The sequence below is a fragment of the Oculina patagonica genome, chromosome 9 (assembly GCF_052425735.1).
Source record: "Oculina patagonica isolate OP01 chromosome 9, crgOcupat, whole genome shotgun sequence".
Lineage (NCBI taxonomy): Eukaryota > Metazoa > Cnidaria > Anthozoa > Scleractinia > Oculinidae > Oculina > Oculina patagonica.
In genome coordinates, this window is record NC_135766.1 from 15,249,945 (window position 1) to 15,265,488 (window position 15,544).

The window sequence follows — 15,544 nt, forward strand, 5'->3', positions numbered from 1 at the left end:
CTTAGGTCACTTGGGTTCTCAGCACTGGACCTCTTTACCTGATGGCTACAAAGGTGAACCATCAGTTCTGTAATCACTCTTATGCCTTCCAGTTCACAAGAAAATTCATCCTAATATGAAATATTGTAAAAGAACAAATCAAAACCTGTTTCAAACTCTGATGAAGGCAACAGAAGGTTGCTGTAAATGCTGGTTTTAAAAGATTTTATCAGATGAATTTCGTAGTTTTTAGATCAGTTTCAAAATAGTCTTTAGTTAAGATAATAAGTTAATCTTTATTTGAAATTCCCAAATCCTCTCTGCCCAAAAGAACAACAACAACAAAACAATTGACTTACCAAATTTGGTAACATTTCATTTGCTTTACACATTATAGATTTGTCAATGACTTTGAATCTTTCCAGCAATCTTGTCATTGTTACTGTAAGTGCAGCTTTTCTTTCCTCTTTGACTGGTGCTGGAGGCTGGGAGATGGTGAGCATTTTTCTCTTCTTTGGAGTGCTAGTTTTGCTATTGGTAAGTTAAAAATGAAATCATCTCTGAAGAACAATCTCATTATGAAAAGTCTAAAAACCATATCTTTGTTATCTACATGTAACAGAAGTGTAGTGCGATTAGGTTTATCACATTGAAACTGACTTGTTACATATGTCCAAATACACAACAGTTGTTCAACCCTTCAAGTTAAGACCATTCTAGTCGAAAAGGCGACTAAAAGTTTGGAGCTGGTGCCTAAATTGGAACCGAAGTCGCCACTCTAGCGATTAAAATTGAGAAGAAGGATCAAAAGCATTTGCCTAATTTTGCGACCAAAATTTTTCAATGGCGACCAAACTTGAGCAGTCGGTGGCCAAATGGCCACTAAGGTAAATCAAAGTCTCTTCGAGATACCGACTTTTTTTGCATGAAGTATGAGTCAAAGGTTTATCCTGTGCATTGTTCTTCGAACTTATCATTACGGTTGCTTTGTAGTTTAGTTTAACAATTTCCTATCTTCGCGGAGGAAATGCAGCCATATAATTTTGTCAAAAATGGCTCGTCCGCGCCGGGTATTTATAGACATATTCCTCAACATTACACAAATAAACAGTGCAAATTTCACCGAGATCTGACAATTCTATACTTTAAAATTGCAAGGACCTTTCGAGGCAGTCGATTACGGCAGAGAAATTAGCAAATGAAACAGCAAAATATGCGTTCGACGCTTTGTTTTTGTGATGCCATATTTGAATTGTTATAGGTAGACCGCTGTTCAATGTGTTCAAGGCCGTATCGTTACGATTGCTCCACGAAAGAGCACGAAAAAAATACGGATATTTCCGACTACTGTCGGAGAAAACATTGCATAAACAAATCGATACACTCAAGCTGCGTTTTTTCTGACTCGTCCCCAGTCGTTTTCATATAGCACGCGGCAATCTCTCCCTCCGCTGTATATTTGCCGCGTGCTGTATGAAGACGACTGGGGACGAGTCAGGCGTTTTTTCGCTCCCCGCCCCCACCCTCTTGCTTCTTCTGTTTTGTGCTGGCGTCCAGGTCTCTCGCCGTTCTCACCGAGCGCTCATCGATCGAAAAACACGAAAAATAGAGGGCTGTGGACAGTCTATGCGAGGGTCGGATATCAAGACAGCTTCTTCGTGGGCTTAAGAAGGATTAAACAAAAGCCATATATACAGTGAATGCTATCGAATTATATTTGAAGATGAAATACGAAGGAATTTTGCTGTCTTTGACTGGAATTCCACTCGAACTGCGTAGATACGATCGCATGTTGTAAAGCCGATTCATGCAACATTGCTGTCAACGCGAGGTCACGTCCCTAACGACCTAGGCTGATGACGAAATAGAATGGGCGCTTGTAGCGACCAAATTTGGCCTAAAAAAGAAGCCTTAAAAGAAGCCCCCATCTCTTGCATTTGTTTTAACTTCAATAATATCTTTGAAAAGAGCAAGTTTTTTGGTATGGTTTATTTTTGACGTTTGTAATTTTTAAACGATGTAAGTGCTAGTGGCTATTTATTCGTGTTTTAGTTACGCAATCCATTGTTTGTGCGACGCTTTTTATAGATCGCCTTTCAGACACACGTGCGTTGACATAAGAAAGCTGACATGTCACTTTTAACATTGTTATATAACGTTTGTAAATGTGACAAGTCACGTTTTTTCCACGAGATCGCGTGATCACTGACAGCGGAAAGTAATCCCTTGAGAAATTAAAATATTCCCTTGAGAAATTAAAAAAGTCCCTTGAGAGTAGACAAGAATGTTCCAAATTTTGCCCCACATAACTGCTATTCTCCTATTTTCGCTTGTAAACAAGCAAAAAAAGTCGCAAAAATAAACTTGGAGGGTTGTTGTTACTTGTAGATCATGATAATATCAAAGGATATTTGAGTTCTGTAAATCCTAATTCAAACACTCTTGAAAAGGATATTTTAGTTTATTTTTTTAACTGCAGTTTAATGTATCATAGTCTTAAAGCTGAAGCTGAAAATTTACAGCAGCCAAATTTTACACATAAAGACCTGTATGCTGGTTAAAAGTGATAGAGAGGATTAGTGCTGTGGTTTAATTTTACCCTTGGTACAATTTGGTATTTTTCCTTTGTTTTTGTGACGTGTATGGTAATACTGACAGTATTTGATAATGAACATAAAACAAAGAAACATACCAGATTGGTAAAATTCAGAAAACATGTACATAAAGACAGTCACCTTTCAGTCATTCCTGCAAGGGAGTGTCCATCAATCCCTAAAGTGTTAGGCTGAGAAGTATAAAACAACAAATCCTTAAAAGCTGCTCCCATAAAAGGAATTATAGCATAACAAGTACATGTCAGTTGTCATTCTGTTTTCTTATGGGAAAAGTGTGTATTCACAATTTGACCTGATCCTCCCAGCGTGTGCTGACTCCAAAGCTCATCATGACATACTTGTCACATCAATGTTGTTGTCACTGTTGAACCCTTAGATAGCTTTCAATCACAAAGACATTATAAAAACAGGCTGGGTCACAGTTTTTTAGTGATTCTGCTGCAAAAACAAACTTAGGTCCAAGCAACAGTTTTACACTGCAGAAAATAACAGATGTAAATAGTTACTGAAAAGCCCCAAGGGGGAGTTTCTATTAATAAAAGTATCTACCTTCTTTTAATGTACAAAGCTATGCTGTTGACCCAAAATAAACAAGTTAAAACAAATGTATATAAAAATGTGGTCTAAATTGCTTACAGTAATATTGTCATTGATCATTACTATTCATGTCTGTGTGAAATCAATTGCCAGTCCCAGACATGCACTTGTAAATGCATGTTTTGTGTCCATTTACCTTGACAATGACTGTAGCTTTCCTGTTGTATCTCTCCACATTTACCACCTCCAATAAACAGTGAACCAAGAACTACAAAATAATAATGGCATCAAAATTGAATGGCAAAAAAAGAACCTGAACCAACAACTACACATGGGGTACAATTTGTAACATACTATACTACTACAGCCTATAAGTAACCTCCTGAATAAGCACCTGCTTGAGAGAAGAGTCAATTGGGACAGGTGACTTACTGCGTCAGCCATGAGGGGATTGGGTGCCCTAGTTTAAATGGGGACTTGATAAAGTGCAAGCCAGCAAGTCATGCGAGTCATTCTTGTCAGGCTAAATAACACATTGCTTAGCCTAAATAGGACTCTGGTTAGCCAACAGTTGGCTTAGGTAGCTTGCAGTTTGCCCTGATATTAAGAGTAAAGGGATTTCCGGCCCATATGGCTTGCATGGCACATGAGACAAGGGAGTCATGCAAGCCAAAACAATTAAGCCGGGGGGGGGGTAAATAGCACTCCAACTAGCCTACAGTTAGTTTAGGTAGCTTGTGGTTAGCCTTTATATTGGGATTAGGAATTTCAGGCTCACATGGCTCACTGGCTCGTATAATTGTACATGCTTGATTAAGTACTGCCTCTATGACTGTAAAATTCCATCTACCAAGCCACTTACCTGTTGGTCTTCTTCACTGCCAAGGTAACCAACCAGATACTCATTGATCTCATCTCTGACATGGCACTGTGATAAAAGAACTGTGCGTCCACTGTTGATTGGCACATTCCTGTATATATGTGCAACAAACTGGCATATGGCCCACTAAAAATAATGAAATGAAGACACAGAACATTTAGTGTGTACAATACAAAAATGTTAGAGTTATAAAGACGTTATTGTGCTATACTGCATGAATGTGAAACTAAGGTGTACAGTACCTTCAATTCTTTGGTAAGAAATTTCTGTAGGCCACTCCCCTGAAGTATACTCCTGAGTTTCGACAGAAAATGACTGATGTGCCATGGGGGAAAGACATACAGGACTCCATTTGATGTTGAACCTGTATGTTCAGGATGATCGATTTTTCCACCTGAAAGGTCTGTGGAAATGACTTCTAAACATTTAGCAACACTGACTTCCAATGCTGCAACCTTTTCTCTGCAGGAAAAAAAGGATAATGGAACAGTTGTAATTTATAATTTCATCCTTTTTTGCACATGGGAAAAGATTTCAGATGAAAAAAATTAACACCCTCATCCGCCAGGTTAGGGATTGGGGGTGTGGCTCCACCCAGTAAAAAGGTGTACGTTACTACCATAACAGCAACAACTGGGTGTATGAAGTAAGGTACAAGCCAACAGGATGTGTCCAGCCAGAGACAGCATGCAGTTCCAAAATGACGTGGGGGAGGGTAATAGAGAGAGAATGAAAGGTACAATTTTGGCCTGATCTTTGAAACAGCTAGGAGGTAACTGACAGAAGAATTACAGCAATGGAGGACCTTTGTGTCTTACAAAGTGATTTCTTCCTTATTGCATTAATTTCCTGTTTCCATTTGTTTCTTGCCATTCCCAACTAGTAGCAAAACACCACACTGCAGAGCTTTGCATTTTTTAATTTTTTGGATGCATTTGGAAAGATGGACGAGGTGAGCACTGATGGATTAAGTAATAATTATAAAAACAATATATAATTATAATAAAAACCTTCCCAAAATCCTTTGCAACTGAAAAATCGTTAATGCCAAATAACTTGGTCAGTTTGAAGTCAGCAGGAGTAGTACGTCGTATAGAAATAACTCTTACCATAAACTACTTCTTGTATTAGTCGTAGGTAGATGACGTCATTAGTCACGTGACTTTGCTCAGAAGTTCGTTTTTGCTCACTGTGACGAAAATAGTTTATTACTAAAAAAGCAGTCATTGCAGTTTGAAGCACATTGGTGTGAGGCATTTCGGACTGCCCAGGTACCGAACAAAATATCAAAATTAAGGTAGCTATGCACAATTTTCAAAAAATGGGAGTCTGGGTACAAGTGCGTATCTGGCGTTGCATTAAATGCGAGGTAACAAGATTTTACATGTTGGTAGATACTTATATGTGAAGTAGTTTTTAATTAATTCCATTGTTATGACGTCATCGTCCACGTGACCAGAACGTATCACATTTTTAAATTGGCTTGAAAACTTTACTAGAACCTCTCTCTTAGGATCTTTTTGAGCAAAGTTGTAGTTTTTTAAATAGTGTTTTTAAAAATGGCCATTATTACTTTTTCGTGAAAAAGTACGGCAGTAAAAAATACAATTGAAAAGTTTGTTGGCTTCCCACTCAACGACCATTTGCATTTGAAATAAAAGAAAATTTTGCCAAAGGCTTGAGTGTATGCTCTTTATTATAGCGTTATCAGTTTCTTTTCATTGTAGTTGCTTTGGGCGAGGTTGAACGTAATTTCTTTCAGACAAAGGAGTGGCGCTTGGGGAGAGTTTCAGCTGTGCCCTCCCCCTGCTTGCGGATTCCCCGCGGTCCGTATTGCGGGCGCATTTTCAAAATGGCGTCAATCAATCTTGTGGAAAGATTTTGCAATTTTAGTTCTATAGGATAGTTTTGTCAATGTTCTTTCTTCTTGACGCGATCACGAGTCCCGAAACAAAGGGTATTCGATATCCTTTATTTGTATTCCCGATACTGGAGAATAATATGGAATGAGGAGAAACGGTGGAAGCTTTTCGCACAAACATTTCTAAAAGAGACTGGTCACTTGAGGTAAGCGTTTCTCATTGTACTATAATTTCATTTTGAAGACTGGCTTAAGCTTATGTCTTCGGCGTTTATGTGAAGATTTATAAAAGTGCTAAAGATGGAATCGTACTAAAACTTAGCTGGTCTTAGCTCACTGGAATTAAAGCCGAGCTCGACGATAAAAAAAAATAGATCTTGTAGATTTTGAGGCGATGTGTCATAGTAATGTCACTCAGTTCGTCGAGGCATGTAATTGTTATTTATATTTGTCATCTGAATGTTAAGCTACTTCAATTTAATAAGAATCGCATCCTTTTATTATTGATACGTGAGGAAATGTTTGTCAAAATATTGACCATGTGGTCATTTCCGGCCGCAGAGAAATAAATGAGATCATTTCTGAAGTTTAAATTTCTATCTTTCTATGATGTGTATTGTATTGCCAGACATAGATTGACGTTTCTTTTGCATTTTGTTGTATACAGGTAATTTGTGGGATTATTAGAATGTCTAATTTGTAAACAGGATTTACAGAATTCAGAACTGAGGACTTTCTGAATTACTGGTGAGTTAAACTATGGATTATAACAAGTTCAGGCAGTTCTTGATCTCTTCAGCCAATCTCAGCAATTCCCATCCTCCTCTCTACACACATTCACTACCTGAGACATTTTTAAAAGATCTATTTTTTGACCAGACATTTGCCTACGTTATAAAAAAGCTGTTTGACATTTTTTAAGGCATGTATTTTCAGTTGTTGGATGGCCTTCAGTAGCATTTTAAACTACAGCTAGCAATGTAAAAAATTCAAATGAAGACTGACATTTTTTTCTGCAAAATAATGATTAATGAAAGGAAGGGTGCAAAGAAAATTGATTTCTTCCCGGCCTGACCCAGGTAGACTGTGCAAGGTGAAACCATTATATGCTTACCCAAAGTCCCATGTTTCTCTGGAAAGATCAACAACAAAAAATAAAAATCCATAAATGTCATTTGGCTATCTAGCAAGTGGAAAAAATTATTGAATTCACTAGCCCAACATGAAAGCAGTCAAGTTTTTTTTACACCGTCACTGAAAAAGGCCATTTAATATACAGTCTGCATGCTGGAAAAATAGCAATTTCATCAAAATAAACAGTTTTTGTTTGTTTTGTTTATATTTACAGGTGACTTGAAGATTGCAATGACATTCCTCTTAGTCAAAATGAACTCAAAAATACACATTGTGTTAACGTAATAAAATTGTCACATGATTAATATTTCCCACATGTTGCCAGTTTAAACCTGAATATACTTTAGTGACATTTACAGCTGTTTATGTAATATGAACATCCCAGAACCCAATAAGGCTACATGTGAATACTGACACTTTATTACATGTTAGTTTTGAAACCATTCTGGGTTCATGATAAAACTATTTTGTTTTGGCATGATTGTAGAATACCCCAGCATTTTTTTTTTTTTGCATAACTGAAATGACTGCCACCGCAGTCCGCAGTAACCATACAAATATTAGAACTTCATGCGGAACTGATTTTAATGACACTGCAGTCCACGGTCCACGGTCTGACACAAAAAGTTTGGTGTTTAGATTGCCTGCCACCGCTGTCCGTAGTCACGCATTTCCTGTCTGCCACCGTGGTCTGCAGTCCCATAGTGAACACATGGGACAGAATGTTTTGTGTTTAGAGAGGCCTACTTATTCATTTCGGTTAGCCTAATATGCACTTTGGTTAGCCTGTTCATGGTAAGCTATCTATATTTGTAAGGGCAACACTATATATTGTTAACATGTAGAATTCTGGGTACACTATGGACTGTGATTAGGTTGCTTGCGGTTAGCCTTTATATTGTGTTCAGGATATCTACTGTTCTTAAATCCACTACGGGACTGCGGACCGGGGTGGCTGGCGATTATACCATTTACTAGCATTTCTTAGAATCGACTATGGGACTACGGGCCCCGGTGGCAGGCGATTAGCAGACTTTGTATTATTTTCAAATAAAACACTACGGGACTGTGGACCGCGGTGGCAGGCGTACAGTTAATAGAGGATATTACATGGTTGCGCGGAGATATGAAATTTATCTTCGAGTGTTCAAATCGATATCTCACGAGTGAGCGCAGCGAACGAGTGGGATATTGATTTGAACAATCTTTCGTGCGAAAGATTTCCTGGTATTTCACTGATGTTTATATAATAAAATCCAATTTTGATCAATGAACTGCATGACTGCGGACTGCGTTATGAGTGAAATATAACTTAACAACAAAATTTCACTGTGGACTGTGGACCACGGGACCAGACGAATAATGGCAGGATATTCTACAATTGCTCCTTTGTTTCAATATAAATAATGAAATACAGAGAAGTTATGAAATTATTATTGCAGACCATAAATTTACTCTAGCACAGGCTAAAGTGTCTTCAATGGTGTAAAGGTCGGGACAAACTATGCGACAAGTCGCAGTGACAGGTCGCGGCGACAAGTCGCTCCGTGTGTACTGCTTACAACTAAGTCGCTGCAACAAGGTGTTTGTTTGGTGCACAAACAGCGAATTTGGAAGAGTGGGAATGCAAACTAGTTTTCCATATTCAATATGGCGAAAATACATGACGCGCACTCATTAGTTAATTCATATTTTGTCGCAGCGACTTGTTGCAGCAATTTGTCGCAGACGGGTACACGCGCTGCTGCCATTGCTCATTTTGTCGCTGCGACGTGTCGCACAAATGCAAACCAGTTTGAATTTGTGCGGCACATCGCAGCGACAAAATTCTGTTGCAGCGACATAGTTTGTCGCATGTCACACGAGGCGACTTATAAAAGTAAGCTGCAGATTGATACACACTAATCTACTTTTTTAACCTTTTCACATTTTCCTGTTTTCTATGGAATATATAATTATATATTGTTTTTACCGGTTTCACTTGTAATAATAATAATAATAATAATAATAATAATAATAATAACTTTATTATCGTGTCAAATCTGTAGTAGCTGAGGGGAAAAGTCCCCTCTACTAATTGTGGACACCTAACCTGCCTAACTAAAAACGTAATTAATATATATAAAATAGAAAATATTTACATGTATATACATTTAAAAAAAAAACCTAAGTACAAATATATTAAAATTCTGTTTCTTTAACTATATTAAAATATAAAAGTTAAAATTATGTTAAAAGTAAAAATTATATCATGTATAAGCTAAGGCTGCCAGTCATTCTTGGCATAGTTTGCATCCCCGACAGTCACTGCTATTAGTGCCAGCGCAGTGAGGTCCCGACCACGTATAACACATTTAAATTGCTTCAAAGAGGGTAAATTTCTTAGTCTAGGTGTGAGAGCATTCCAAAGTTTGGGCCCTAGGTATCGAAGAGAGTGTTTGACAAATGTCACCGAAGAGAATCGGGGTTGAACAAATTTACGTTTTCTAAAATTATATAAGCCACTGTCTAATTGGAAAAAATTACTGAGTCTCTCGGGCACCTAGAGCAACCTTGATTATTCTCTTGTTTTATTTGTAAACATCTATCACTTCATAAATGCACACTAAACATGGACCATTTTCACTGTTATTAGTTCAAGAGAGGCAATCACATTCACCTTCCATTCACAGGTATTTTACCAGCAACTTCAGACACCAATAACTCCAACAAAGAACAAAGACATTTGACAAACTTGTCCAGGACAGGTACGGTGGGTAATCCACTCCAAGGTAACAAGCCAGTCAAAATGTCTAGTGCCACCTACATAAAAAAAACATATGTCTTTTATTATGTAATACTTGTTTATCAAAATGAGAGTGTGTCTCAACACATTTAAGAACACCAAGAAGAGAGTATTTTGATAAAATTCCAGGTGTTACGAAATGTGATGGAATATTGTCTTCGAGTGTTTGATATTTCTTTTCAATCAAGACTAAAGTTTTACTTAAGCCCTTAAGGAGTAAATGGAGAAATAGAATAATTAAAATCTAATATGCTAATTAACATCAGATTTCCAAACTGGCATCACAGTTATGAATTTCTTTAAGCTTGGTGAATTATTAATGGCATTGAGAAAAAAACTTGAAAACGTAACAAGTTGAGACAAGATTACATGCATGTGAACTTAAGAGGGTTTCACACTAATGAAGCAACTTGCATGTATCAAGTAGCAGTAAAAGCCCAGAAAAAAGATGCTTTAGTTGAATAGGATTTAACCCAATGATCCTAATAGCCCAGTAAAGTTATGCCAGGAGGTTTAAATGCTTGCAACAGAATTTTTCTTTTTACATTGTTTGCTTTTGAGGCATGTATGTTAACATACTAAAAGTCAACAAAAATCAACTCATGGGAAATGCGTAAAAAATCCACGTATTGATGACTGCCATGTTTTTATGCTAATTAGCCATTGTAAACTGTTTTGTCAAGGCATTTACCACTTTTAGTTACACTCAACATGTAAAAACAAGGACTGTTAAGTACAGTGATCATTTAAATTCTATCATGGGTCGTTTTCCAACAAATATTCAACAAAAAGTGTTATTTTTTAAAATGAACATTTTTAAAATTTCATTAAAATGATAATTTCTCAACCCTTGCTAGTCAGTAACTGGACTATCATATACCATCACCTGATTATCTATCAGTACCTTTCTAACTGTACAGTAACAGCGGCAGAGCAGAGGGGGCAGGTCCCTGGGGGTGGTACATGTATGCCCTGGAGGGTGGCGTCTGGCTTGGTGTACAACTGCCTCCCCCCCCCCCCCCCCACGTTTAAAAACTCTCCGCCGCCTCAGCTGTGAAAATTAAGTCATAAGGCATCGACTACTTCCCCGATGTCCTCTGTATCACTATCTGGATCTGTCGGAAACAAGAAGCACTTCCACGTAGGCCTTTCTCGATTATGCTAGTAAAACTGGCATTTAATGCTACTAGAAATTCTCGCATAAAGCCAAAAAAATGCTATAATAATGCCTGATTTCTTTAAAAAATGCCACTTGAATTCCAAAGAATGCTTTGTTTTATTTCAAACAAAACATACGAACTCTTACATTATATGCTCATATATCAACAACAGGTGATACTTAATAATTGTTTGTTTATAAAAATAAGAAATAAAAAAAATATATTAAATTTTTTTTTTAAAAAAAATTAAAAAAACACACACGTAAGTAACACAACACAAGTACACAAGTAACACAACGCACAAACAGTCAAAACAGACAGAAAACAATCAAATTAAGTAATCAAAACTGAGAAACTTTAGGATTATTTATCCTTCTGAGTTCTGAGTGCTGAAAATCTGGATCACAGTCATGAAAAGTGACAGAAAATGCTAGCAATTCTTTTTTGAAGAAAAAACGAAAAAAATGCTCGTTTTCCCCAAAAATGCCGAAAAAAATGCTAGCATAATCGAGAAAGGCCTACTTCCACGACACTCTCCACAGGGTGAACAGTCAAGTCCGTGCTTTTTGGAACTGCATGGAGTCGTGTTACAATTCATCTTGCAGTTACATATGATAACTCAGAAGAGAGTTTCCTGTGCAGGTGGTATGTCGGTCATAACCTGAATTAGAATACCATCAGTTTCTTTCCATCTTCGGTCACACGATGGAAGCTCTTGATTTCCAGTCCAAAGTTGCACCTGGTAGTACATGCGAAGGTAACGAAATTTTGTTGCAGACGACTTTGGAGGCAAGGACTTCGCTTTAACTGCGTTGTACTTCTATCCGTCTTTTAGCAAAAACTTCGATATCGCAAGGCCTCTAAACTTTTTTCTTTTTTCATCTCTTTCTTAAGTCTTGCATCAATGTCCTCTAGATAAGCCCTTGATTTTTAATCTATTATGGTATCAAACACCTGCTTGTTTAATGTGTATCTCGTTTTTGTAATAAACTTCGTGAAGCAGCAGTCTAGACGACACGTTATCAGTGCAGCTTCCTAGGGCCGCAACGTGTCCACTGTCAAAAATCCACATATGATTGATCTGAATTCCTCAAGATATACTCCTAAGCTGTCAGTTTTTGGCATAGAAAAATTTGGGCAACGAAGCTGAAGTGCGTATACAATAAGAACAATATTGAGCGCTTCGTCAGCTTTCGCTTGTGCCTTTCCAGTTAGCATATTCTCCATAAGTTGACCTGTGCAGCCAAAGTGGCTCATTTCTGTGTTTAGACTACTGATTTGTAACACCACAGACAATAAATATCTGCTTAGTGGCTCAATTGTAATATAAGTCCAAGCCTTTCACCACAAGGGCTGATCAAATGTTATGGAACGTGCTGTTTTCTTGCTTGATCAGATAGAAAGAATAGGGTGTAATAAGTACAGGACATGTTGGACGGATCTAAGTCAATAATAGACAGGAATACTTCAGTTGCTTTCCTTGGATGGTTTCCCTTATACACTCTTTTTTTATTATAAGAATCTAGTTTATAAGAATATCGAGGCTGAAAATTGCGAATTTTTAAGAATATTTCAAGAATAAACCCGAGGCTGAGATTTTAAAAAGAATATAGTTTTTAGTTGAAACAAAATCAGGTGTTTTCATTTCCGTCACTTTATCTCTGTGTGGAATGCTTTGTTTAAAGCCAAAACGGCCAGGCTGCAACGAAAAGCAATGGTACATGTGCACAATGTAACACGATACAGATCTGGACACCAAATACTAGTAATTGATTACCCAATACTTGCTTAAACGGAAATGTCAAACGGTATTTTCTAAGAATGTTCATAAGAATATTTTCAGCCTAAAATCGGCAGAAAAATAAGAATATTCAGCCTGGGTCGGAAAAACTGTATTCTTATAAAAAAAGATACCATTTGACCAACCAGGTCGTGGCGACTTTAAAAAAGGAGAGACTTTCCATAAGATGTCTGTCAGTATTTTTGGTTCAACTTTGGGAGTAATTGCTTTTCAAGCGCTAAGATCATAATAGGTTAGAGGCCGCTGGACCTTGGAATAGTTGTACTGTGATATTTAGTTTAATCTTCCTTGTTTATTTTTTTTTTATCAGGTGTTATCAAAAAGTATTACTTGAATTAAATAGTTTTATCTAAAGTTTGGATAAAGGCTCTGGCGGGACTTGCTCGTGATCTGTCGTACTAGACATAAACTCTGTCCTACTTATCTTCTAGGAAACCGGTGTCGACCTTATACTCTATCGTAAGCTTCAACGCAAAACTAGAGCGAGTTGACATTATAAAGTATATGCTAACATTTATTAATATTTGTAACCTTTTTTGTTTTTATCCTACCTTAGAACGTGATTGAACGGGTTATAGTTATACCATTTAGTTTATCTGTACTTTGCAGATGTCTAATATCAGAGTGCCCTGTTGAGCTAAAAATGATTTTAAAACTTCCTAACAGTAGTAGTAATAAAAGTTGTAATAGTGAAAGTATTATTTCGTAGCGAGGATCTTCGATTAACACACCAAAGCATTTTTTGCCCTTATGTTTTAAACACTTTTAAAACTTATCTGTGATAAGGCTAATTTGCATAAAACATGGAGTCTAAAGGGCAAAATGAGAGAGGTCAAAAACTTTCATTTTTTTCGTATTTCGCCTGGGTTGATTTTTGTTGACTTTTAATATGTTAATCTAGAGTCCTTGACGAAAACGTCCCTGATAATAAAAGTTATGTTGCAACCATTTTGACTTTTCGGTATGAAATCGCGTTAACTTTCCTGGACTATAACATTATTGATGTTATTGCTCTAACAACAAAGGAAAGAGGACTTGTTTGGAGCAGCTAAAGAGAAAACTAATTAGTACCAGTAATTTATTCCAAGTAACAATCATTATAAATTCAATTTATGTTTTCTTAATCTTTTAAAATGTAAATGCATACTTTAATGCTATTAATTCTGATGCAAATTTATTAAAATGTACTCTTTTCACTGTAACTGGCAGTACTTTTAAAAAATTAATTAATATATGTTCAATGAATTTGCAGAAAAGAAACAATGTTCTTTGCTGCTATTCTCGGCAATAAGCTGGTTTTATTTTCTACTATAAAAAAGTCCTCTGAATTGCGCGTGCTATGATTGGTCAGTTTGACTTCATTATAGCTCCATAAAGCAGGCGGCACGCAGTGCTTCTCCACATGCACTCCTTTTGTTTTCTAAAAAATTCCTGCGTGCTTATATAACTCAACAATGCACTTGGGTGTGTTTTTTTATTTCTTTAGTATGATCGCATACTTTGTCACACAGGCACAAACCTGTTTAATACGCAGGAGACCTGTCTGAAGAAGATGGCAGCAGACTGTCCATAAACTTGCCACACCCTCATTGGCAAACTGGTGAATATCACTGATCACATGGCCGATGATTTTACTGCAAAATAAAATATTAATTACTTGCCAGATAACGACACATGCAATGTGTCTATGTGACTTCAATGCATGATGATACAAGGCCAGACAAGAGAAAGTTGAAGGTAGAAAGCTATGTTTGCCAGAACACCTGCCTAACAACCACCCTGCTTCATGTATGTTTGTTTGTTTGTTTGCTTGTTTGTTTGTTTGTTGTTGTTGTTGTTTTTTTTTTTGGGGGGGGGGGGCTAAAAAAAGGCTCAAAAGCCCTTTAATCCAACTCATTAATGTGACGTAAAACAATAATACCATCTTCCATGTTTACAGCTATTTCAGTTAACGTTGTCCGGATGAAAGCTTAAAGACAAGACTGAAAGGCAGTATGGGTAGAAGAAGAGAGTAACTGCACGTGCTGAATACTAAAATATATAGTGACATGGCAAACGCAAATTTCCACGTTTTCATTTTCTTCAAACATGTGAAACGAGGTGCTTTTAGCCACACTGAATTAAAGAAGAATTTTCAAAAACTCAGAGGCAAGAGACAGTGAAAGTAAAGCTACAGAAAGGCTTCCTGAAATGAAAAACAAACTCGTGAATTCTTCCCGTGCGAAATACAAATTTGTGTAATTTAATGAAGCTAATATGTAAATTTGCAGTGAATACCCAAAACGCCCTACGGTCTTGCCTTTTAGGTTTTAGCTTTGACCCGACAACGTTTATTGAAATAGCTGTATACAGTGTATGACACATTGCACATGCATTTTATTACAATAAAATACACCAGCCAAAGCTGTGCTTTGCTGTCAATGAGAGTCAGAGTTAACAATGCTGGTACCAAGACTCTCTCTCAGTCTGATTGCACCATTTCATTGTATAATAGCAGAAATAAAGTTAGTTTGCAGACTTCATCATGGTTTCCTCTTGAAATCACTTGCTGTGCTGAACTTGGTGTCAACACTAGGATTTCAATGAGTGGAACTTGATAGAAGACAGTCACTGAGTCTCAAACCAAGAAGCTTTCATTAACATGTGAATTTGGGATAAACAAAAGTAGGTCGATCTTCAGGCAGCCAGAGCTCAACTTGAGTGGGAATATCTCAGAAAATTTACAAGAATTTTGAAGTTTGTTTTAAAGATTATGGGGTTGCATATCATGAACCTCACAAAAGACCCAACAA

The 15,544-nt window shown here is 37.0% G+C and overlaps 1 protein-coding gene and 1 long non-coding RNA gene across 2 annotated transcripts in view; one reads left to right on the forward strand and one right to left on the reverse strand.

The window, feature by feature from the left end:
• The window catches only part of LOC144666795 (serine/threonine-protein kinase ATR-like), a 75,909-nt gene that overhangs the window by 50,853 nt on the left and 9,512 nt on the right, over window positions 1-15,544 (reverse strand). The window contains exons 8-15 of the mRNA XM_078528182.1: window positions 14,272-14,386; window positions 9,666-9,808; window positions 4,254-4,473; window positions 3,994-4,137; window positions 3,328-3,399; window positions 2,715-2,764; window positions 339-510; window positions 1-110 (exon numbers count right to left, since the gene is read on the reverse strand). The exon at window positions 1-110 is cut by the window's left edge and continues 11 nt beyond it. Coding sequence (XP_078384308.1) covers window positions 1-110; window positions 339-510; window positions 2,715-2,764; window positions 3,328-3,399; window positions 3,994-4,137; window positions 4,254-4,473; window positions 9,666-9,808; window positions 14,272-14,386 — 1,026 coding nt within the window. The remainder of the gene's footprint in view (window positions 111-338; window positions 511-2,714; window positions 2,765-3,327; window positions 3,400-3,993; window positions 4,138-4,253; window positions 4,474-9,665; window positions 9,809-14,271; window positions 14,387-15,544) is intronic.
• On the forward strand, window positions 5,831-8,196 carry LOC144666830 (uncharacterized). Its single transcript, XR_013573238.1, has 3 exons — window positions 5,831-6,078; window positions 6,540-6,619; window positions 7,221-8,196. It is a non-coding gene; the product is annotated as an uncharacterized LOC144666830 (long non-coding RNA).